The following is a 22,598-nucleotide window of genomic DNA, read 5'->3' as shown; positions in this document are numbered from 1 at the left end:
TTACCAGCTTGGCAGATGAAGGGAATGCTGTGGATATAGTATATCTTGATTTCTGTAAGGCCTTTGACAAAGTTTCGCATGACATTCTTGCAAACAAGCTTGTAAAATGTGGGCTAGACAAGGTAACTGTTACATGGATTTGCAACTGGTTGACAGGCCAAACACAAAGGGTGCTCAACAATGGCTCCTTTTCATCCTGGAGGGAAGTGACCAGTGGGGTCCCACAGGGCTCTGTCCTGGGGCCAGTGTTATTCAACATCTTTATCAATGACTTGGATGACAGAATTGGGAGCATACTTATCAAATTTGCAGATGACACTAAATTAAGAGGAATAGCTAATACCACAGAGGACAGGATCTGCTTTGGTCAGGCCCCACCTGGAATATTGTGTCTAGTTCTGGGCACCACAATTCAAAAAGGACATTGAGAAACTGGAGCGTGTCCAAAGGATGGCGACTAAAATGGTGAAGGGTCTGGGATTCATGTCCTATGAGGAACGACTTAGGGAACTGGGGATATTTAGCCAAGAGAAGAGAAGGTTAAGAGGTGATATGATAGCCCTATTTAAATATTTGAAGGCATGTCATATTGAGGAGGGAGCAAGCTTATTTTCTGCTGCTCCAGAGAACAGAACCCGAAACAATGGATGCAAACTACAGGAAAAGAGATTCCACCTCAACATTAGGAGGAATTTCCTGACAGTAAGGGCTGTTCGACAGTGGAATGCACTCCCTCGGAGGGCGATAGAGTCTCCTTCCTTGGAGGTCTTTAAACAGAGGCTGGATGGCCATCTGTCGGGGATGCTTTGATTTGGATTTCCTGCATGGCAGGGGGTTGGACTGGATGGCCCTAGTGGTCTCTTCCAACTCTACAATTCTATGATTCCTCTTTTCACCCTCATCTCCTCTTTAAGATATGCATCTGCAAATGGACAATGGGAAACCTCATAAAAGTATATGTATTTATCTTTACTCTCTTTCATAATATTTCCAGACATGGCAGCAGCCTTTCTCCAGACTTCTCTGGTATTTAATTTAGAAGTATAAAATAATGGTGGCTGGGTTCTGCAATAGCACAGAAATGGGAGCACCTGGCGGTTTAGAAAGGCAGAGAATGCCAATTTGAAGCCTCAAAATAAAATTTTAAAAAATATGTGTCCCCAGTTGAAGTGATAATACAAGGGTTACAGTACTGCCCATACAGTCAGCTGTCCACATTTGTGGCTTTGACTTTTGTAGATATAATTATTCACAGATTTGATTAATATGTTCTCTCTAGGAATCTAGGTCCTCCAGCATGACTCTGCCAGAAGTTGATCATTGAGTTCAGAAGGAATACTTAGATATTCCTAAAGCAGTGATGGCGAACCTATGCCACGCATGCCGGAAGTGGCACTTTGGGCCTCTTCCTCGGGCACAGGGCGAGGGAGAAGGCGGAAGAAGCACATGCGTGCCCGTTCCTCCCCCTCCCTACCTTTTCCTGGCCTCCAGCTGTCAGCTGGAAGCCAGAAAAGGGCACTCCGGAGAAGGAGCCAGAGGAGCGCGCCTCTGGCTCCTCCTCACAGCCTTTTCCCAGCCCCCAGCTGCCTGTTCAAGAGAGACAGAGGCTGGGAAAAGGGCGGGGAGAGGAGGAGTAACCGGCGCGCGCCAGTTGCTCCTTCCCAGGGAGCTTTGCCAGCCTCCAGCTGTCTCTGGAGAGACAGCTGGAAGCAGGGAAAGGTCCATGGGGAGAGAGGCAGGGGCCCTCCCCACCTTCCTCCTCCTCCACTTACCCTTCCTGCCTTCCAAATGCCCAAAACGGGGCACCTGGAGGGCAGGGAAAGGTCCATGGGGAGGTACGCAGGGGCCCTCCCCACCTTCCTCCTCCCCCACTTACCCTTCCTGCCCTCCAAGTGCCCAAAACGGGGCACCTGGGGGGCAGGGAAAGGTCCATGGGGAGGAAGGCAGGTGCCCTCCCCACCTTCCTTCTCCCCCACTTACCCTTCCTGCCTTCCAAGTGCCCAAAACGGGGCACCTGGAGGGCAGGGAAAGGTCCATGGGGAGGGAGGCAGGGGCCCTCCCCACCTTCCTCCTCCCTCACTTACCCTTCCTGCCTTCCAGGTGCCCAAAACGGGGCACTTGGAGGGCAGGGAAAGGTCCGTGGGGAGGATGAGAGGGGGCCTGCCCATTCCTCTTTTTCCTCTTTTGCCTTTCCTCATCCCCAAAGGGTTCTAGAGAACCCTTTGGGGCGAAGAAAGGTCCGGGAAGAGGAGGACTGGGGCCGTGCCCATGGCTCCGCCCTGTCACGGGCCTTTGCTGATGCCCAGCTGTCTCTGAGAGACAGCTGAGGGCCGGGAAAAAGGCAGGAGAGGAGCCCCACCCAGAGGGTGGAAGCTCCGCCCATGGAGGGTGTAAGCCACACCCCCTGGGCCAGAAGCCCCGCCCCAGCACATAGCCCCATCCCAGGGAGCAGAAGCCCCGCCCCCTGGCACGCGAACCTAAGAAGGTTCGCCATCACTGTCCTAAAGAAAACACATCTCTATGCATTTGTACTTCGGGCATAATTCTATAGTCAGCTTCCAGTGGATGTTGACCACAGAGTTATGCTAGAGGAACTAGAGATTTCTAGAGATGTTCTCTCATGTTAAAAAAAAAATAGTGGATTTTTAATTTGCATTTCCCCCACTTTTATGGGCATCCTGTGTCCCAAACCGAAGCGAATGTGGAGGATCGCCTGTATATACCTTTTTGCTGTAGCTACCTCCTACCGTGCAGTTATAAATGTTGTTATGAGTGCTTCAGTGCCAATAACCACCAATATTACTTAGCTGTAATCTTCATTTTGTTCAGCTCTGAGAATATTTTTAAGCAGGAATCCATGTCTGTGAGCAGTACTGAACTTGATAAGTTTAACTAAAATTTAACGTTCACAAAGGTGTGACATAATGGGAAATCAATGTAATAATAATAATAATAATAATAATAATTTCATTAATACCCCACCTCTCCATTAAGATTGAGGCAGCTAACAACATTAAAACATTAAAATATAATAAAATACAATGTCCCAAAAAACCACCCACCCACCATAACCAATAAATCATAATTATAAACAGTAACAATAAAGCAATACTGTTAAAATTATTAAAGTGGACAAGACAGGGTAGTCAGTGGGGGCGACAGAGATGCTAATCTGGGAAGGCCTGTCGGAAGAGATCCGTCTTGACTGCCTTTTTAAAGCTGTCAAGATTGGTAATATGATGGGTCTCCTCCAGCAGGACATTCCATAACTTGGGAGTGGCAGAAGAGAAGGTCCTCTGGGTAACCGCAGCCTGCTTAGTTTTTGCTGGCTGCAATAGATTTTTCCCAGAGGACCCAAGTTTGTGATATGATGTTATGCCTTTCCTGGATTTGAGTTTTACATTTATAAAGCCAAGTTCATATTATGGAAGATCGTCTTGATCCTTTAGAAGCTATACAGGGTCAAGTGGCAATCATAACTAGGAGTGCTGCTTATTCCTCCATCAGCTCCCCATACTCCAGGAGCAAGGATCTGGTGACAGTGGCTTGTGACATGGTATTCTCAGACCAATAGCTGCAATGGTTTCTACATACGGCTTCTCTTTAACAGGTTTAGTTCACACTGAACATAGCTGCTTACCTGGGTGGGGGCTGCTAAAATCTTTCGCATGAACATCAGTAAGCATTGGCTTTGTATTTTCATCTGGAAACAAGGATCAAGTTTGTCTGAAACAGTCTCTCACCAGAATATCCTTGGCATGTCTTCCTTTAGGGAAAACATCTCGTAAGATGACAATGAGGTTTTTGCGCAGAGGTTTTTTTAAAAAGTCAATTCACCTTCTTGGTGGAACTACTTCTTCCTTCTGTGGCATGCAGGGATTTTTTGAGATGGAAAAAAGTGACATTCATCCATGGTGGTTTGTTTCAAATATTCTATTCCAGCTGTACAAAACTTCTAAAGAACAGACTATGTACCAAAGAAATAAGAGCCAAACTCTTTATGAACAGCATGAATCAGGCAGTCTAACTTTATTAATTGGAATGTGGGTAGGATCTAGGAGTAGTTGTGGATATTTTCTACCAATATACATTAACATCATCAGTTGCTCTGATAGCAGTGATGGCGGCTAGTAACTGTGCAATTATTTTCAGCAAAGTTACTCTTTGTATTTGAAATTAGAATTGAGGAGGCAAAGATTAATTGTTAATTATTATATTAATGGATGTTTATTTTAGAAATGGGAATGCATTTAGAACTTTCATTGTCTTTTTATCAATATTGACAAACTGGAATAGAGCAGCTAGTAAGGGAAGACTTTTCAGTGCATTTATTAGAAAGGTTGAAAGTATATTGTATGCTTAACTAAATAAAGCCATAAAGTGTGCACTAAGTGATTCATAAGCTTTGGTCCACATTGTAAACTTAGTCTGCAAGAACATGATGGAAAATAGTAAGAGAATTAATAGAAGGTTCTTTCCAGAAGATGGTTGTTTTGTTCCTCCATAATAATGCATTAGCTAACAGATGTATATTACAAAATGTGTGCTAACGTAGGTATGCCAATCTTTATTAAATGGCACTTGCATTTCCTCCCCCTGTTTCAACCATATATTCAGTTTAGCTGTGGAAGAGGGGGACTGGAGTGCAGAAGGCGGTTAATTTTAATTCAATATCCTGGCAGTAATCACATTAGTAAATATATTTGCCTGCAAACTAGAATGGTCATCAGGAGTGATTTTGTTTTGTTTTGTTTTGTTTTTAAAATCACTGTAAAATATGTTACCTATCCCTGCAAGTGTCTGTGTGCACTGTGTGCACTAATGTCATTTTTTGGCACTTTCTTCAGAAGGTTTGCCCATAATACGACATGTGATGCAACTTTTCTCCTGAAGAGTAATATCAACTGTTTCATTAGAGCAGTCAGATCATGCCCCCCCCCCTGCTGTTTCTTTGCCTGGAATTCTGAATAAGCAGATTCAGAGAACTGGAAATGAGTCAGCTAATAACACAACTGGCACTACTACAGTCAGCCCTCCATACCCATGGTTTCTTTATCCACAGATTCAACTATCGACTGTTGAAAATATTTTTTTAATATGTGAATTCCAAAAGCACTCTTTGATTTTGCCATTTTATATAAGAGTTGCCATTCTGCTGTGCCATTGTATGTAAAGGGGCCTGAGCATCAACTGATTTTGGTATCCACGGAGGGTCCTTGAACCAAATTCCAGTGGATAGCAAGGGCCCACGGTACATTTTTTTAAAAAGCAAAATGTATGGGTAGTTTTACTTCATAAAAACAAAATTTTATGGAACTTTAAGTGAATATTAAGAGCAGTGTTAAATGAACTGTTGCCTTTTTACATGAACTCTCTCCTATTTCTGGTCCTTTGAATTGCCTTATAGCAAGCAGCCTTTCTCAACCTAGTATTATGTTTAGCACTACAGCATCCATTAATTCTTGGTATGGCCAAAAGTCAGGAATGATGGAACTGTTATTCAAAACATGGTGTGTGTTGGATGTCACAGGTTGGTAGAGATTGGCTTATAGAATGGTGTGACCGAATGAAAGTAAAATTCCCCAAAGGTCAATCTGATGGAGGAATACATGAAGAGAGGTGCATATTGATTGGAATGGTGGGTTTGCTGAAAATAAAATTCCTTAGATAATCAAAACAAAATGACCAATTTCATTTTATAGCAGTAGCACTAACAAATACATTTGTATATCGCTTATCAGTGAACTAGCACTCCCTAAGCGTTTTACAACATGAAAACCAGTTGCCCGCAATAAGCTGGGTATTCATTTTACTGACCTACAAAAGGATGGAAGGCTGAGTGGACCTTGGAGCCCTCCTCTAGGGTCGAATTTACAATGTTGTGGCTGCAGTACCAGCATTTAACCACTGCGCTACTAGGGCTCCTTTTAGTTTTTTAGCATTTTATAGTGTTGTGTTTTTATTGTCAATTTTTGACTATACAGTGCGCCCATGTTTTAGAGCCATTCGCGCGCCCTGGAAGAACTAATAGGGTGTGTGTCGCGGGTACAAACCCCATTAGTTCCAATGTGGCTCCAGCATTCGCTGATTTCCCCTTACGCGGAGGGATCCGGAATGGATCTCCGAGTAAGGGGAGGGCCCATTGTATATGTTTGTTGTTGTTCCACCCTTTGGTGAAACTAAACGTTATTAGTCATTGGAGTGCCCTCATGATTTGCATGCTCTGTTCTTTAAGACTGTTGTGCAATGAGAAATCAATGACTTTTTTCAGACCGCTATCTAAATAGTTAAATAATTACTTCTCACCATCATGGTTAAATTTGTATTGTGAAAAAAATCCTTTTCTCTAATAATGCTACTATATATACTCATATATAAGTCTAGAAATTTTAGTCAGAAAATGGACTCTAACAGCCTTATCCAATGGTCAGTTTAAGTGCTGTGCTTTAACTCTTTCCAAAAAGAGAATCATCCCCATCTCTGAGTAGAATGGCTAAAAGTGAGAGCTTAGTCCATCCCAGGAATGCCTAAAAGAAAGCACTGACTCCCCCTACTCTCTCCATTGCAGCACCGCTTCTGACCTTTTTGAATGCCTTGGTGGGAAAGAGGTGTTGGCGGCAACTCTTTGGCACTTCCCTCAAAGGAGCTCCAAAGGAATCAAGTTTTGAATAAGACATTTGTGTATGTTTGTCAGGCAGAGCTATCACATTAAAGTTAAAAAGTAAGAGCTATATAATCACTGCTAATATAGTTCCCATTTTATTTTATTTGCCTTTTCTTTCTTTTTGACATCTGCACATTTTCTTGGCCCCATCTGCACCTGGTTGCCTCCCCCACACATTGCATAGCCACAATTTACTATAGTTCGCTCCTCATCCATCCAGCCTTTAAGGTGAGCACAAACAGTTATGCCTGCCAGAATTTTGTAAGTTTTTTGGCATCATTTCTTTTGCTTCGTCCTTTACATCCTTCATTACATGCCTTTATGTTTTACCTTCAACATATCCATGGGTCATATCAAAATCCATAATTTTGGCCCCAAAACATGCTTTCAGCTTCAAGGTACAATCCAGTATATATGGTAATTATACTTTTACATAGCTTTGGAAACATAAAAACATGAGATGGTCAACCCTCAGCTGGTTGCATTCAGAGCTGATACCATCTCTTGTTCTTGTCTTGTAGCCGTAAGAGTTTCAGCTCCAGCCCTTATTTATGCCTCTCAGTGGAAGTGTTTGAAATCCGTTTGTTTTGATAGCAGACTGACATTATCTGATATAGATTAGAACAAAAGATTCTTCAGATGGAGCCAATGAGTATTTTCTCTTTTTTCTTGACACACTTTAATAATAAGAATTACTGGCGCTTTACAGAGCTCCCAAAAAGGGCGCTCTGCCGGCGCCCGTGTTTGCTGCATGAGGGAGCTGCTGCGGACAAACCGTGCGGCTCCCCCGCACAGCAAAAAGAACCTGCAAAAAGTGGGTTCTTCTTGCGGCACAGTTGTGACGCTGCAAGGCGCCAATGGCGCACTTGCGGCATCACAACCGTGCTGTCACGTGCAGATGCTAAGCATCCATGTCAAAATGGTGGTGCCCATGTCTATAGGGCGCCGCTATTTTGATGTCCCCAGTACGTACTAGGGGTGAGGCCTGACTGGATGCTGTGTCCTCGGCCAACCCCTAGTACGTACTGGGGGCAGAGCAAAGGCCCATCTGTAATGGGCCACTGTTAACTTTATTTGTATTCTACACCCCTACCTCCAGAACAAAACAAAACAAAACATCAAGACTAAGAGTGACTAGTGTTACTCAAGGTGGCTTTCTGCTCTGATGGAGGGGTCTTAAACACCAAACCTATTATGCCAAACCATTTTTGAAGTGTCTTCTGTCTGAAAATGATTTTCAGCGTTATATTCAGTGGGCACATGCTATTGTTGAAAGACAACGGCTGAGAAATGGGTAGGCTTACTGTGCTTCCCACAGCTGCAGTGATTGGGGCCACATTTTGTGAAGGCAATTATTTGATGCCAGTTCTGTGTGGGCTTTTGTTTAATGCTGGCTTTCTAACTGCTTTCTTTAATCTTAGAATATTTTATGTGTTGGCTAAATTCCTTCTTCTGTTTTGTCTTAGTCACATTGATCAGACAACAACATGGCAGGATCCAAGGAAGGCCCTCCTTTCCCAGATGAATGTTACAGCTCCCACAAGCCCGCCAGTTCAACAGAATATCATGAATTCAGCAACTGGTAAGGGGAAATCAACAAATTTTCAAATAAATTGCTGCACGTGGTTTAGCATTTTACAGTGGAAAGTTTATGTGTCACCTAAGTACAGTCTGCCATTATTATCATCCATAAATGCTTCCTGTATAATTATTATATGCTGTTGCTTCTCTTAAGTAGGTAGAATACTCCATTAAAAACAACATGAATTTGTATAATGAGGGACCTGCATTACCTGAGAAAAGGTAGCAAGGTGCAAGTGAAAAAAATAAACTTATTTATTCTGAAATAATTCAGGACTGTTTTTAAAAGTTATAATAAAGTTTGTGCTCAAAATATTCTAATTTCTTCATGTTGATTAGCATAACATTTTCTGTTGCTATTTTTCCTTTGTCTTAAACCTTTTCTGCTTTTTTCTGTCTATGTATAGTTCTTGATGCATTGCTCTTCTATTTCTTCTTGCTGTGATATTTTCTGACATTTCAATTGTACAAAACACATCTTTTGAAAACATGAGCATTGTTTTCTTCTTTTTATTGTTGATGGCTCAAACCAAGTAGGATAACTCTATAGGCAGTTAGTTTGTCATTCAAAAACCCTGAGATGTTCTATTTAGATATTCAGATGTTATCTAAATATAGAGCCTTATGGAAGCTTAGGCCTAAATTGAATTGTTAGTCCTAACTGGAGTAGTCCTAAGAAGTAGATACATTAAGTCAGTAAGAACTTGAAAAGGCAACATTTATGTAAGTTCTTTTAATTCAGCAGATTTTGTCCAGTTGGAAATAACAATTAGATTTAGGTAACTATGGCCCAAAGCAGGAAGGCCAAAAGGTTCATGCCGGGACTGCACTGGCCCGATTGTGCCAGGATGGGCAAATGCACAGACCTGATTCCAAAGTAAGCTGCTGCCACAGTCCTGGACTTGGCTGCCGGCAGGAGTGGCTTTTCACCACTCCTTTTTGTGCCCGCTTTTCTGGGTTGGCGTGCTCTCTACACGGCTTCCAGCCACTTTGGGGGCGTATCTTGTATAAACCCTACACAGCCCAAAGATGGCGCTTTTCCCCCATCTGCTTTTGTCCTTTGTTGCTTCCACACTTGATGCAGTGGCCTCCTAAGGAATAATGTGGTTAATGCTAACTGTGGCCTAAATGGGAGTCTGAATCTTGTTTTATGCTACAGTTTGAAGGTAACCATGTTTAATAATAACAGCCACATTGTTCAAAAACAGAAGGAAGAGGAGCCTGTGATAACCATTATGTTCTCCCCTTTATTTAAACACAGTAATGAGACTGAGAAACATTACCTGGAGATTCCTATGTACATCACATTCCCAGTTCTGCATGTTTGTTAACTTGGTCAGAATCTGGCAAATACTGTGAAACATAGAATGGGGGACACCTGACTTGAAAGCAGTACATGTCAAAAATATCTAAGGGTATTAGTAGGCCCCACATTACACATGAATAAACAGTGTGATACTGCATCAACAGGAGTATAGTGTCCAAATCAAGGGAAGTAGTAGTTCTACTCTATTGTGCTTTGATCAGACCTAATCTGAAATACTATGTCCAGTTCTGGGCATCACAGAAGGATATCAACAAGCTGGAACATGCACAAGTGCCCAAGATGATCAAAGATTTGGAAACTAAACGTTATGAGTAACAACTTAAGAAGCTGGGTATGTTTAAAGGATGTCATGTAGAAGATGGAGCAAACTTGTTTGCTGCTGATCCAGATAGATCTTTCATTATATTAGTATTTATTCATGTGTAATTTACATGCAGCTACTTCTGGTTCCTCTTTGGCTTGTTATGCCCAGGTGCTAGGATCACTTTCAACATATTTATTTAACACACCATCTTTAGCCCTGCACCTAGAATAGCTAGTAAGCACTGAGAACATTTCAAACAGTTTTTAAATTTAATCACTTGGAAAAGGGAATTGAAGCTAAAGGAAATACCTGGTGTGAATAATAGAGGTTGTTGGGGGTTTTTTTAGGGGGCAGTTGAGAGTTCTGCAGTCTGGATGTCACAACCAAAAATGGCGCTGTCCCACCATTCTATCCAACTGTTCTTCAGTTATTAGGATGCAAAAGAAGGACTCAGATGATGCATTTTGCAAGTTCAGGTCAAGTTAGTGTATATGGGATAACTGAAGAGAAATGATGTGGTGTCTGGGTTGGGGACCCTGCCCTTGTGAGCAAATGGTTTGGATCTTTGTTGGGACCATCTCCATGTAGAAGATGAAAGTTCACACTCTGTCTGCAGCAAGCTTTCCCTAAGAATCTGGTGACTGAATGGGAAAGGGTTGCCTTGCCTTGTAGTTTATCTGCCCCTTTCAGTAAACGGGCAGATAATAAAAATATGCCTATAACCCTGAATCTGAGTTAGAGGATCTTAATTTTCCTCATGTGAGTGACATCTCCTTTTGCCTGTTCATCCTGGGACAACTTGCATGCCTCAAGATATTTATATGTATGACAATTTTTCTCCTAATTTTTATAAGTGAGATTGAATAGAGAAACAATCATTTTAGGTTAATAAGCAGAACTGGAATCTATAGCTATCTATAACTTACTAAGGTTTGTCTTTACTATGTGGCTTTCCTGGTGTGAAATTGTGTGAAGAGATAATGGCTGTATTAATATAACTGTGAACTTTTCCTGCATATCTCAGAGCTTTGCAATCAGAATTAGCAAACTCTGGGGTATTTTTGTCCTTCTTATGATGTTTTGCTGAAATTTAAATTCAACAGCATCTATGACATTTTATATAAAGCAGAACTGTAACACTAAATCATAGTTTCCCAGATGCACTAGTGGTGGTTGCAGCTTTTTATGTTTCCCCTAAAAAGTTCACAGTGGAAACAGGTGGGGCAGAAAACTTTAGAAATATCATTGTCCATGTAAATTTTCCTCATGGGCCTATTTGAGGGGGAAAGGCTTATGTCTGGTGTGCTTGATTGCAAGAGGAGCGGGACATGTATAGACACATCAGAAGGGTAGCTTGAACTGAACTAATTACTCCAATAAAAGAAGCAGTGCAATTTGCTGATATTTCTTTATCAGTTGTGACATGAGAAGTGGTGATAAAAAGCTTCATGATAGCAAACCGCATGTGTTACTAATTTGGAAGACCATTCCTTGCTAATAATTTGGTTGCTATATGAGTTAGTTGTCCTTCCTAAACTTAAAAAGGAAATTATACTTAGGAGTCCCTAAGAATGAAGAAGGAATAGTATAAATATGTACTGGAGATAAAAGAATGGAACAGGAGGTCTAATCATCCATCTTGGCCCCAGATGTATCTGTGACCATAGTAACACACAGCCTAATTACTATACACTGAATAATGTTTAGAATTGTAGAGGGAACACGCAGTTTCCCACATCTTATGCCTTCATGACTTGCCATGGATAAAGCTTGAAACCAAAAATAGACACAATCACCAAAGTGTCGCCTTTACCTCCTGCCAGCTTCACCTGTATTCACCTGGTACCCATCTGCTACATAAAGAGCAGCAAGGTATAATATACTGCATAAAGTATGTTAAGTTGGCCATGAAACCCACTGGGTGACCTTGAGCAAGTCTCATGCTCTCAGCTCCAGGGGAAGGCAATGCCAAACCTCTACTGAAGAAAACTTGCCAAGAAACATCATGATAGGTTTGCCTTAGGGTTGACATAAGTTGGAAATGCATTGAAGGCACACAATGGCAGGAATCCCTCAAACTGTTGATAGTGGTAAGTTATAGGTGTGAAGGTTGTAGACAGTTCTGTATCTAATGTAACTGGAAGTATGTGTTTTGCTCTCCATCTTTTGAGTTTTATAGAAAGGCAGTGTAAAAATATTGCTAATAAACTTCCCTGTCTCTTGCCCTCCTCACATCTCTCTCCTTTTGTGCTCTCTTGGGTGGCCTTCCTAACTTAGAAGTTCATTCTCTCTGCTTTGGGTGAGCAACATCGAAAGCTTACTAGTTAATCATCTTCACTTTCTACATAATTAGCATACATTTACATAATGAATGTATGTGTTTGGAATTTGCATTGGAACTAAGTGGAGCATGTTCTTCTCTGATGTCTGAATGCTAAACCTTAGCAATGCTCATTAAAATAGGACAGTGCAGCAAAACAGAATGCCACAGTTCCCAGCCAGTAAACAAGTGCTTTTGTGATTAATACTCTTTCTATTTTTTAATGCACAGAATGCTTTATAGCTCCTAGCTCATCTGTGCTGTTATATGAAATAAGTGATTGGTTTTTCAGTTGTATAAACAGTAAAGAAAAGAGGGTGAACTACCAGATGCTGTGCCAGCACATGGTCTGCTGACCCTCACAGAAATACAAGATACATTTCATTAATAGTAGCCTTTACAGCATTCAAATATTTTGATATAGGAACCTGATTGTATCTCACCATTGCATAAAGACAAAGTACAACATATGACAAGTAGCATAAAAACACTAAGCAGGAATGCAGAAAGAACCAAAGGTAGATTTTTAAACTCCTGCAGTGTTCAGTCACTTCTTAGAGGGGATAACAGAGAAGCAAAGATGAAAATAGTTGCTTAGTCGGATTTTGAGATGTTGGGGCCCAGGAAATGGTCTCCTGCTTGTATAATGAGAATGACTTTTAAGCCCTTGGAACACAAAAATTTGAGGATCAACAAAAGATGGGTACTTTGAAATTTTCACTCAGATGTGTGAATAAGTGCTTTACTAGGACACAGCTGCTCTTTCTATCCCCAAACTCAGAGCTGCTAGATACTGAAACTATTTGTTTCATGCGTGCTGTGTTCATGGTAAATTATTTTGGGTTTCTTTTTATAAAAATAGTTAATTTTTTCAGCAAGGGCAAACCACAGCCTACTATGAATTGCTTCCTTCTGTGTTACAGGCCCGCTCCCTGATGGATGGGAACAAGCCATGACCCAGGATGGAGAAATTTACTACATAAACCATAAGAACAAGACTACATCTTGGCTAGATCCAAGGCTTGACCCACGCTTTGGTAAAAGTTCCTCTCACTTAAGACCTTTTTTTCCTTTTTTCACTTAAAACACTTTTGTACTTAGGTAAATATAATATTTACAAATGGAAACCTGCAACCCAAGATGTGGCTATTTCAAATTAATTTGTGGAGGTCATCCACTCAGCTAACTCTTTGCTTCGGGTTTAATCTGGATTTAGTTAGCAATAGCAATAGTATTTACATTTCTATACCACTTCATAGTGAACTCAGCACTCTCTAAGATGTTTACAATCTGTAAACCAACTTTAGTTGGTCATAGAGTAGACTCATTTTAATCAGTGGATTACTAGCCACAGCTAAAAAGTCTGACTGATTTCAGTGAGTTTTCTTTTTGAGTATGACTAAATTGGGATCCTGGCCTTTGTGTCTATGCAGTTTTCTTTTTCCTCTACCCACTAATGCTGTTTCGAGTTTAGAGTAGTGGGTGAAGTTGCCCCTCAGCCTACCTCTACTTATAAATATAACCATCTTTTAGTTGTGTGCTGCCTTCCCATGTTCCCCTTTGATCCATATTTTGCAGGCTGCTGTAATCATGTTTAGTATTTATGTAGTGTTGGACATGCTTTGCTTACATAGCCAGTTGTTAGAATTGTCTTTTAGCGGTTTGTCAGCATTATCCCTCTGTTGCAGATAGAGGGCTTAGAATGCTCCTTTGAGGGTATCTAAAGAGTTTAGAACAAAAGCCAAATGTGAACCATGAATTTTCAAATTCATGGCTCATACTTCAGTGCTATGCAAGGTGTGTAATGGAAACACTCTCTCTCCTGAATCCTATTTCTATTCAGATTTTCAAACTTCATCTTCCTTTCTGCTGTTGTAATTCGTACACTAAGTTTTTCAGCACTTGGTCCCTTAAATACCTGATTCTCTCCTTTCTGCCAGGTCAGTATAATTCCTTTTTCCTCCCTTGCCTAATTTCCCATTTCTAGCACAGCAGTTATATTGGCAGCATATTTGCCAGTCATCTGTAGTTAGGATGATTGTGAAGATTCAGTGAACTCAGTCCGTGGTCGGCATGCAAGCCTAGCTTAGCAGTAGCAACTAGGTCTGTGTTTCAGCTGCCAGTTTTTGTTGCACTCAAAATGTTGCTTGCCAATATAAATATCTGCTGTAAAATTTGCACTCATTAATAGAAAAGTATGTCAGGTACTTGTTGTCTAACTTAGATTATTCTAATACTTGTCCTTCAGTTTACTGTAATGATCTGTGGAAGATAAATACCAAGTAGATAAACAATGGGAGCATACAGTTGTTTATAACAAAGTTCAGTATTCTTTGTCCCCACAATAACATTTGTTGCAAATCAACCACAAATGCCACAAAATAGTTGTCTTTTTGTGGTACACTATATGTAAGAGAATCAAGCAACTTTCATTGCTGTGAAGTGACAGTTCAGCTCTGAAATACTATGTTGAAACATGTCCTTGATGAATGAGAGATTGTGTGACTAACATTTTTTGGCAACCAATTGACAGAAAGTTCAGGAAATTACATTGTAATTTTGTGTTTGGTCCATTTTTATTTCATTTCCCCCCCTTTTCTCCAAGTTTAGCAGGAAATGATATTTGGGTCATGTTTCAAACTTAACTAAAGCATCGAGATAGCAAAGATGGGGAAATTTTCAGCTTCCCCAGTTATGGGTGAGTGGGTTGTAGATTTCTCACTTTTACACAAACTGGAGTCTCTATGCTTTTTTGTTTTGTTTTTGTTTTACTCAGAGGTAAGCCCTGTGTGAAGAGGGAACTAACTGATAATTATGTTTAAGACTGCAATCTAAATCTGGATGGAATTCAGGCAGGCAGGCAAACTCATATTTCAGTTTCTCCATGAAATACTGTTGGATTATGCATCTCTTTATGTTATAATTCTACCTGTTCACATGTATACAGTTTGTACGTCCTTTTAGCTAATAAGATGAAAGGCAGAAAATAATTGATGCATATTTGTAGGTTCACTGGTGTGCTTTACTGTGTGCTCAGGAACTGGACCTGAAGGTTGATATTACCTAGGTAAAGTTTAGATGGGAGATTGCCTGATGGAAGCTGTTCTTAATTTCATGATAGTAGAGCAGGATCTGTGAAATCACCATAAATAAATAAATAAATAAATAAATAAATAAATAAATAAATAAAGGCAAGCTTTTTTGAAACAAAAAACAGTATCTGCATTGAGTGGTTCTAACTGATTAGAACTATATGCCTCTTCAGGTGGAAATATACAGTGCAACTAAGGCTGGCAAGAAAGTCGAACCTTTGTGGCTTCCAAAATTCAACCTTGGCCTTAGTGCAGCTAATGAAAATAATGTGCAGATCACTGAGTAGGTCAGCCTGAGGGCTGTACAAAAGGCTTTGAAGCTTTACAGGGTTTCTGACCTATCAACATCTGTGGGCCTCTTTAGGGAGAGGCAGTGACTGCACAAGTGCCATAGAATACACAATGCTAGAAGACTCAACATTTCACGTTTTTATGGTTTAACATCCTTGCTAATATTTATTACTGTTCAAGCATTAAATAAAACTAGATTCAAGACACTCATAATGAAAAACGGTAAAACCTTAAAAATCCTATCTATTGGCAAATGGAGATGAGGATTAAGGATTGAAAGAAGACTTAGGACTTAGTCAGCCAATAAGATACAGACCTAGTTCCCTAACTATGGCCCAGTACAGAGAGCACGGAAGTGCCGTGCTGGGGCCAAAAGTAGGGCTGGGGAGCACGCAGCAACCGCACGCTCCCCAGCCCTACTACATATGGAGGGCGCCATCTTGGCATGGCGCCGTCCATACGCAGCGCACGACAATGCCGTCATGTGCGCACCACAGCGAAATGGACCGGCACGCACCTGATGTCATTGTGCCACTGGATGGCACTTAGGGCGCCCTATTTGCAACGCGAGAAGGAGCTCCGAAACAAAGCTCCTTCTGGGAGGGTGCCTCATTCCCGCGGGAACTAGATTGTGAGCAGCCCCTTTCTCCTCTGGCTGCGCCTGTCGGGGTGTCCATGGGGCATGAAGCCCCATGGACACCCCTTTCCAGGATACAGGGAAGGAGCGTTTTGCCACTTCCCCAGGGCCTGTAAAAGTGCCAGGTTGGAGCTGCAGGGGCTGCCAGTGAGGCTGCCCTGCCTCCAACCCGGCAAGAAAAGGGGCAGCTGTGGACCTCCCCTTTTCTGCCATCTGTACCCCGCCAAAAACATGGTTGTGACACTCAGCAAGAACAGAGTTTTACCACTGGGAGTTGATGGAGGTTGGTGCACCCCACCCACATAGTATGAAGTAGTTCTAACAAATCAAACATACTGAAGCACATACTATATGTGAAAAGTTCTATGTTATGGTGGAACAATTGTAACAATATGTTGAAATACAACCTGAGGTTCCTAATAGCTATGATTTTTTCATGGCAACCCAGGAGCTTACATTCATGATCAGGGCTTGGTGTAGCTCTGGGGACAATGGATAGGAAAAATCAGAGGGCCTCTGATTTAGTCTTCTGTAAGAACTAACAAGATTTATAATTTCTTGCAATCTAATGAAATAGGGTAGTCAGTGAAAACTTACTCCAAATATTCCTGATTGTTGCCCAAGATGCTTTGTTGTTTTTGTGGCAGCAGACAACACTGCTGTTCTTTCTCAACATTTTACCTATGTTTGAGAAATGAAAAAGAATTATTATTTTAAAAAAGAAAAAAAGAAAGGGAACTGTAACTAATCATTTACTTTGTGGGACTTGGTACTCTGTGTGTGTGTGTGTGTGTGCCTTTAGGTTTTCTGTTGATTTATGGCAACCCTATGAATTTTATTGCATTTACTTAGACAAGGAATGCTCAAAGGTGGTTTTGCCAGTTCCTTCCTCTGAAATATAGTCTACAGCACCTGGTATTTGTTGATAGTCTCCCATCCAAGTACTAACCAGAACTGGCCCTGCTTAGTTTACAAGATCAAACAGGGTCTGGTGCCTTTAGTGTATTTAAGCTGCTATATGTTGTACCATACGTTTTACTAACCATTTTTAAAGTAACTTTCTCAACTGTGATTGTACACAATGAAGTATGAATTGTTCTCTAAAACAATTTCATATTTATCTTACAGTTAAGAGAGAACCACTATATGACAGCATATCAATATATCGTTTGACAATATGAGAATTTAAAAATATGTACTGTATGAGGGCTCTGAAGGTAAAATGTTAGTAATAGTTATGTAAATGGTTAATTGTGATAAATGTTATGTTACAATAAGAATCACAATCTAAAGAATGTATTAATTCAGTATTCCATATATATAATTAGAGAATCCATTAGACACCTCTTGGTGATGGCAAGAATCATTCATTGAACATTTGGGTTCCTCTTGAACTTGCAAAAAATATTTCTTGATTGTAATGTGAAACAATCACATTGGCTAATTGGATTTCATAAAATCATAGAATCATAGAGTTGGAATAGACCGCAAGGGCCATCCAGTCAAACCCCCTGCACTGCAGGAAATCTAAATCAAAGCATCCCTGACAGATGGCCATCCAGCCTCTGTTTGAAGACGTCCAAGGAAGGAGACTCCACCACACTCCGAGGGAGTTTGTTTCACCGTCGAACAGCCCTTACTGTCAGGAAGTTCCTCCTAATGTTGAGGTGGAATCTCTTTATATGCAGTAGAGCAGGCATGCACTAAAGCTTTCTTTCTGTTACAATAAATATTTGCTCCCCTTTATGTTTATTTATACAGTACCTGCATTTCAAGAGCCAGCATGGCGTAGTGGTTTGAGTGTTAGACTACGACTCTGGAGACAGGGGTTCAATTCATTGCTTGGTTATGAAACCTGCTGGGTGACTTTGGGCAAGTCACACTTTCTCAGCCTCAGGGGAAAGCAATGGCAAACTTCTGAACAAATCTTGCCAAGAAGTCCCCATGATAGGTTCTAGGGAAAAAATGCATCAAAGTATAGCTCAGTTTTATTAAGAGCAGAATAAAATAATGGGTTATATGTAAAAGGGATGGGTTAAAACTATTGCCAAACTAATAGGTAGACAGGGATCCTTGGGTCTGTGTGCAGAACCTGGATGTAGAATAAAATAATACTCAAACCCGTCAGTAAAAATGCTGATATATCCAATAAGTACTAGGCATGATAGGTTCACCTTAAGATTGCCATAAGTTGGAAATGACTTGAAGGCACACAACAACAACAACAAAACCCCATATTTCAGCTAAAGATTAGATCTGTAATATATTGACTTGTCTAAGTCACATCCATGTGGTAGGTATGCATACATGACACTAGATCGGTAGTCTTTGACAATGCCCCATAGATTTGTTGAGTTGAGGCAGTTTTCCATTTTAGCCCTGCATGTAATTTTCATAAAACTTCAGAGCCTACACATTGTCCTAACTACCAGAATTGTCTACTAGAACATGGCCACATAGCCCGAAAAACCCACAAAAAACTATGGATGCCGGCCATGAAAGCCTTCAACTTTACATTAGAATTGTCTACCTTTGTGATCTATAAGTCATCTGAGTCACTTGGCTAGATAGAAATCAAAATGTTCTTTTTTAAAAAAAAATAAGGTCTTGTTTGTCTAAAATTCACTCATGTTTCTTAATAACCTGGTTTAGCATGGGTGCAGCGTGCACAGGCTTGTTAACGCTTACACTCATAATCTCTGAAAACTTAATACACAAAGCCTTATTAAATGCACTGAGTTAACTCGTAATTTTAAAAGAATGAAGCAGTGCAAAAAAAAATCAAAACAAAGTGTTAAAATAGCTAGTATAAAATCTGAATATCTTATTATGCTAATTGTGAATATTTAAGTTATCATAGAGCCTGGGTATTTATTTCCATTCCAGAGAAAAGGTATCCCATCTGGAAGTTACTAGCTATTACTTCTGAAAGATTCTGAGCCCTTGAAATAAACCATTTTATTTGGCATTCTTTAATGCCAGTACAGAAAGCAAACAAAAATTCTTAATTTCATAATTTATTCTCCAAAACAGATATTCATATCTTTAGCACAAGGGATATGTGGGCTCTGTAAGCAAAGTGTTCCTAATCATGTGCCTAAATCCTCAAAGGTTCTGTTTAGTGGCAAACTGATATGTTTTGAGTGTTTGAGTAGCCAATTAGTGAATTAGTGTTCACCGGAAATAGATGAATCAGTGGGCTGGAAACTTGATCTGAATTGTCCCTTTTCCTTTCGATTTGGTTTTAATTACCTTTTAAGTCAGTTCATTATATGTATCACAACAATGGCCTGAGAAGGAGTGGAGAGGAACTGGCTCATTCAGATCCCCAAATCTCCTCTGTTTGGCCACCTGGAAGAAATTCTTTCTAAGTTAATTACTGTTTAGACACACTGAATTGTTGCCTGCCTTTCATTTTAAGGTTGGCATCAAGATTATTTCATTTATCAGTTTGTTTACATTACTTGTATCCAGTCCTGCAATGTTTCTTTTTTCAGAGATTCTTACAAACTAGATAAGCAAGTAACACAGATTTCCGAATATTTTCATGAAAAGGTTAAAGCAGCATAGCAATACAGTTCTGTGTAAATTCAAATGATTTAATGCCTCTGTAAAAAAAAGTGGGTTTTGCTTGTTTCTTTGTTTTGCTTGGTGCTGAAAAAGATGTTGCCGTGGACACTACATAGATGGGGACACCACCATTGAAATAGCCCCCCTCTCCAGTCAGTACCTTCAGTGGTAGTAGAAGTGCAATAGAATGTAATTTGCAAGCAAAATTTTAGAATTGCATAGAATTGCTTCAGAATTTTTTTGATGTTGACCAATGCCAGAACAGTTTCAGGGAGTCACCTTAAGCTTGTTTTACTGTGGGAAACAAGCATATTTGCATGAAGATGAGGGAGAGGACATCTCAGAGAAAGAGTTAGTGAACTGCAAAATATACCATCTGGGCCATGTGTTGATCTGAGAGAAACAGTTTCTGTTTTTCTCTCTTTTCCCAAGCAGTCTTTCTCTTCCCTTCTCTCCACTCCTCTTCCCACCCCTTCCTTATGAGTGTTGTTAAAGGCTATCTGGAATAAACAGCTAGAGCAAAGGTCAGAAGTTGGAAACTTCTCCATTCTGGAAATACACACTCAGTTTGCTGTAAATAATGACGTCTCCTTGCTCAAAGAGATTTCAGCCACTTCTTTGAAGCATTCCATGGTTTCCTAAGATTCTTACAGTCGCATTGTTTAAACTCAAAAGCCTCTGTATCAAAAAGACAGATGCATACAACTGTTTTATTTTTTGAACTACATAGTTTCCCTTTTTGGGCCCACTGCGTCTGAATAGTCAAGACAAGCTTGAGTAAATGCCAGAAGTCTTTTTTTGTTTTATTGCTATTATTATCTTGTGGTTGGACTTTTAATCTGCTCCAGGCCTCCCCCCCCCCCCCCCCGGTCAAAAAAGAGCTCAACAAGAAGGAATAGAAAAAAAGAAACTGAAGCATGTAGTCTTCTCTGATTGAAGGTGATGGCAAATGGGGGATACACTGCTCTTAATAGGGAAAGTAGGGATTCTTGAAACATGAAGTTGTACATAATCTTAAGGATTATGAAGTTGTACATAATCATAAGCCTGCAAGATTTCCTCCTGTATACCATCTTAACTAAGAACAGGAACAGCAAAATGCAGGCCTGTGAATAACATCTTCATTCTACCCCCCCCCCCCCCCCGTGTGGTTTGTAAGACCTGGCCTGATGAAGAAGGCAATGAAGCTTTGAAAGCTTGCAACATGTATAGTGTGCATTTTCATTGGCCCAATAAAGGTATCGCTGTGTAGTGGATTTTTGTTTTTACTGGAATTGCTATATGGCCAACACAGCTACCCCTGGTTGTGTTTTGTACATAATAGTAATGGCTGTTTCAACTTTCAAATTTTTCTGCCAAAGAAATTGTTTTCCTTTCACCCTTTCCTTGTCTGATCTTTCCCCCTTCTATCTTAGAATTCAGAATTAGTAACCTGGATCCTAGCTTCCCTTCCATTAACAACATTAAGTCCATATTCACAAACAAGCATTATCCCTCATCCCATTGTGTCTCTCTTGAAAATCTGCTGCTGCAGTGGGGATAGAGGAACTCTTTAGAATGAGAAATGGTATCAAAGGCTGCAGATATCATAGGATGGAGATGGAAATTGCTACCCAACCATCAAACTTGATTAGAGGAAGTACCTAGGTATCTAGAATGTTAATTATCAGCTGTATTGAAAAACTGATGGAAGTTATGTTATTTGCAGGTACCTAAGGGCAAAAGCAAAACACCAAATTTACCCAAGAAAGCACATGTACTGCAGGATGGGCAATTTCCAGAGGCCAATACATTTGCTCTGTGTTCACTTCCCCTGCAATATTTTAATTTTTATTAAAGGGCTTCCTCACACCTTCTAGGGGCATCCTTTCTCAATCTTTTTTTTTTTCCTTGTAGGAATCCTTGAAATAATTTTCAGGTCTCAGGGAACTCCTGCATTAAAATTATAGGTCTAAGGGAACACTTGCATAGCTACAGCTCAAAAATGATTTAATCTTTTTTCAGCCACAATCTTTCATGGAACTCTGATTGAGAAATTCTGATCTAGAGGCTGTGAGGGATAGTTCCACCACATTTGCCGCTGTCTTGTTTTATGCCCTCTTCTCCAAAAAAAGTAATTGATAGTCACTAGGTTACAAGAAAAGCCTCCTCTGAGCATAAAGATCTGTGTGAATCCTCCTTTAAAGAGAGAAGGAGGATAACAAATGTCACAATGAGAACTAAAGTACATACTCCCCAGAAAGGCCATGTTACTATGTAAAATGCAAAACTCAACAAACAAATGAGTAATATGTCCTGCATTGTACAAGAATTTTGCAATAGAAAGAAACAGATTTGCTGAATTATAGCAGTGATGGAGTTCACCTTCCTTCTCAACTAGTAGGATCAAAAAGTAGTCTTCATTTCCCCTAGTTTTCTTACTGGATTGAAACATTGGTAATGTTTAGTTTAGTAAATTTAGTTTAGCTGCTTACAGCTTCAACTAGTACTAATTAAAGACAGGTAGCAAGTCTGATAAAAACCACTTCCTTAAAATACAGTAGCGTGCTTTTTACCTTATTATTTCTTCTTCCTCTTTACTGTTGTCATAGTTCTTGATTTCCTTCGAATATATTATTGTTGTTTGTTTCTTTTGCATCCTGCCTTTTCCCAGTACTGGGGCTCAAGACAGCTTAGAAATTTAAAACCACCACATTTTGAGATACGTAGAAAAACATCAGTAAACATGTATAAAAGTTACTTTAAAATGCAGTTAAGCAATAGAATTTTAAAAAATGGTTCCTTCATTAAAAGACAGAAGATAACAGCTCAT

The 22,598-nt window shown here is 40.3% G+C and overlaps 1 protein-coding gene across 6 annotated transcripts in view; it reads left to right on the top strand.

Moving 5' to 3' along the window:
• The window catches only part of YAP1 (Yes1 associated transcriptional regulator), a 115,584-nt gene that overhangs the window by 57,951 nt on the left and 35,035 nt on the right, over positions 1–22,598 (top strand). For 3 of the 6 annotated variants that reach the window (XM_089512762.1, XM_089512760.1, XM_089512759.1), the window contains exons 3-4: positions 8,131–8,246; positions 13,120–13,233. In XM_089512762.1, coding sequence (XP_089368888.1) covers positions 8,131–8,246; positions 13,120–13,233 — 230 coding nt within the window. The remainder of the gene's footprint in view (positions 1–8,130; positions 8,247–13,119; positions 13,234–22,598) is intronic. The other 3 variants (XM_089512765.1, XM_089512764.1, XM_089512763.1) reach the window with 1 other exon arrangement.

This window comes from Sceloporus occidentalis, unplaced genomic scaffold, assembly GCF_023333645.1.
Source record: "Sceloporus occidentalis isolate IW3139 unplaced genomic scaffold, rSceOcc1.0.p SCAF_2, whole genome shotgun sequence".
Taxonomy (NCBI): Eukaryota; Metazoa; Chordata; class Lepidosauria; order Squamata; family Phrynosomatidae; genus Sceloporus; species Sceloporus occidentalis.
The sequence above is the reverse complement of the archived record's forward strand: the minus strand, read 5'-3'. Positions and strand labels throughout refer to the sequence as shown.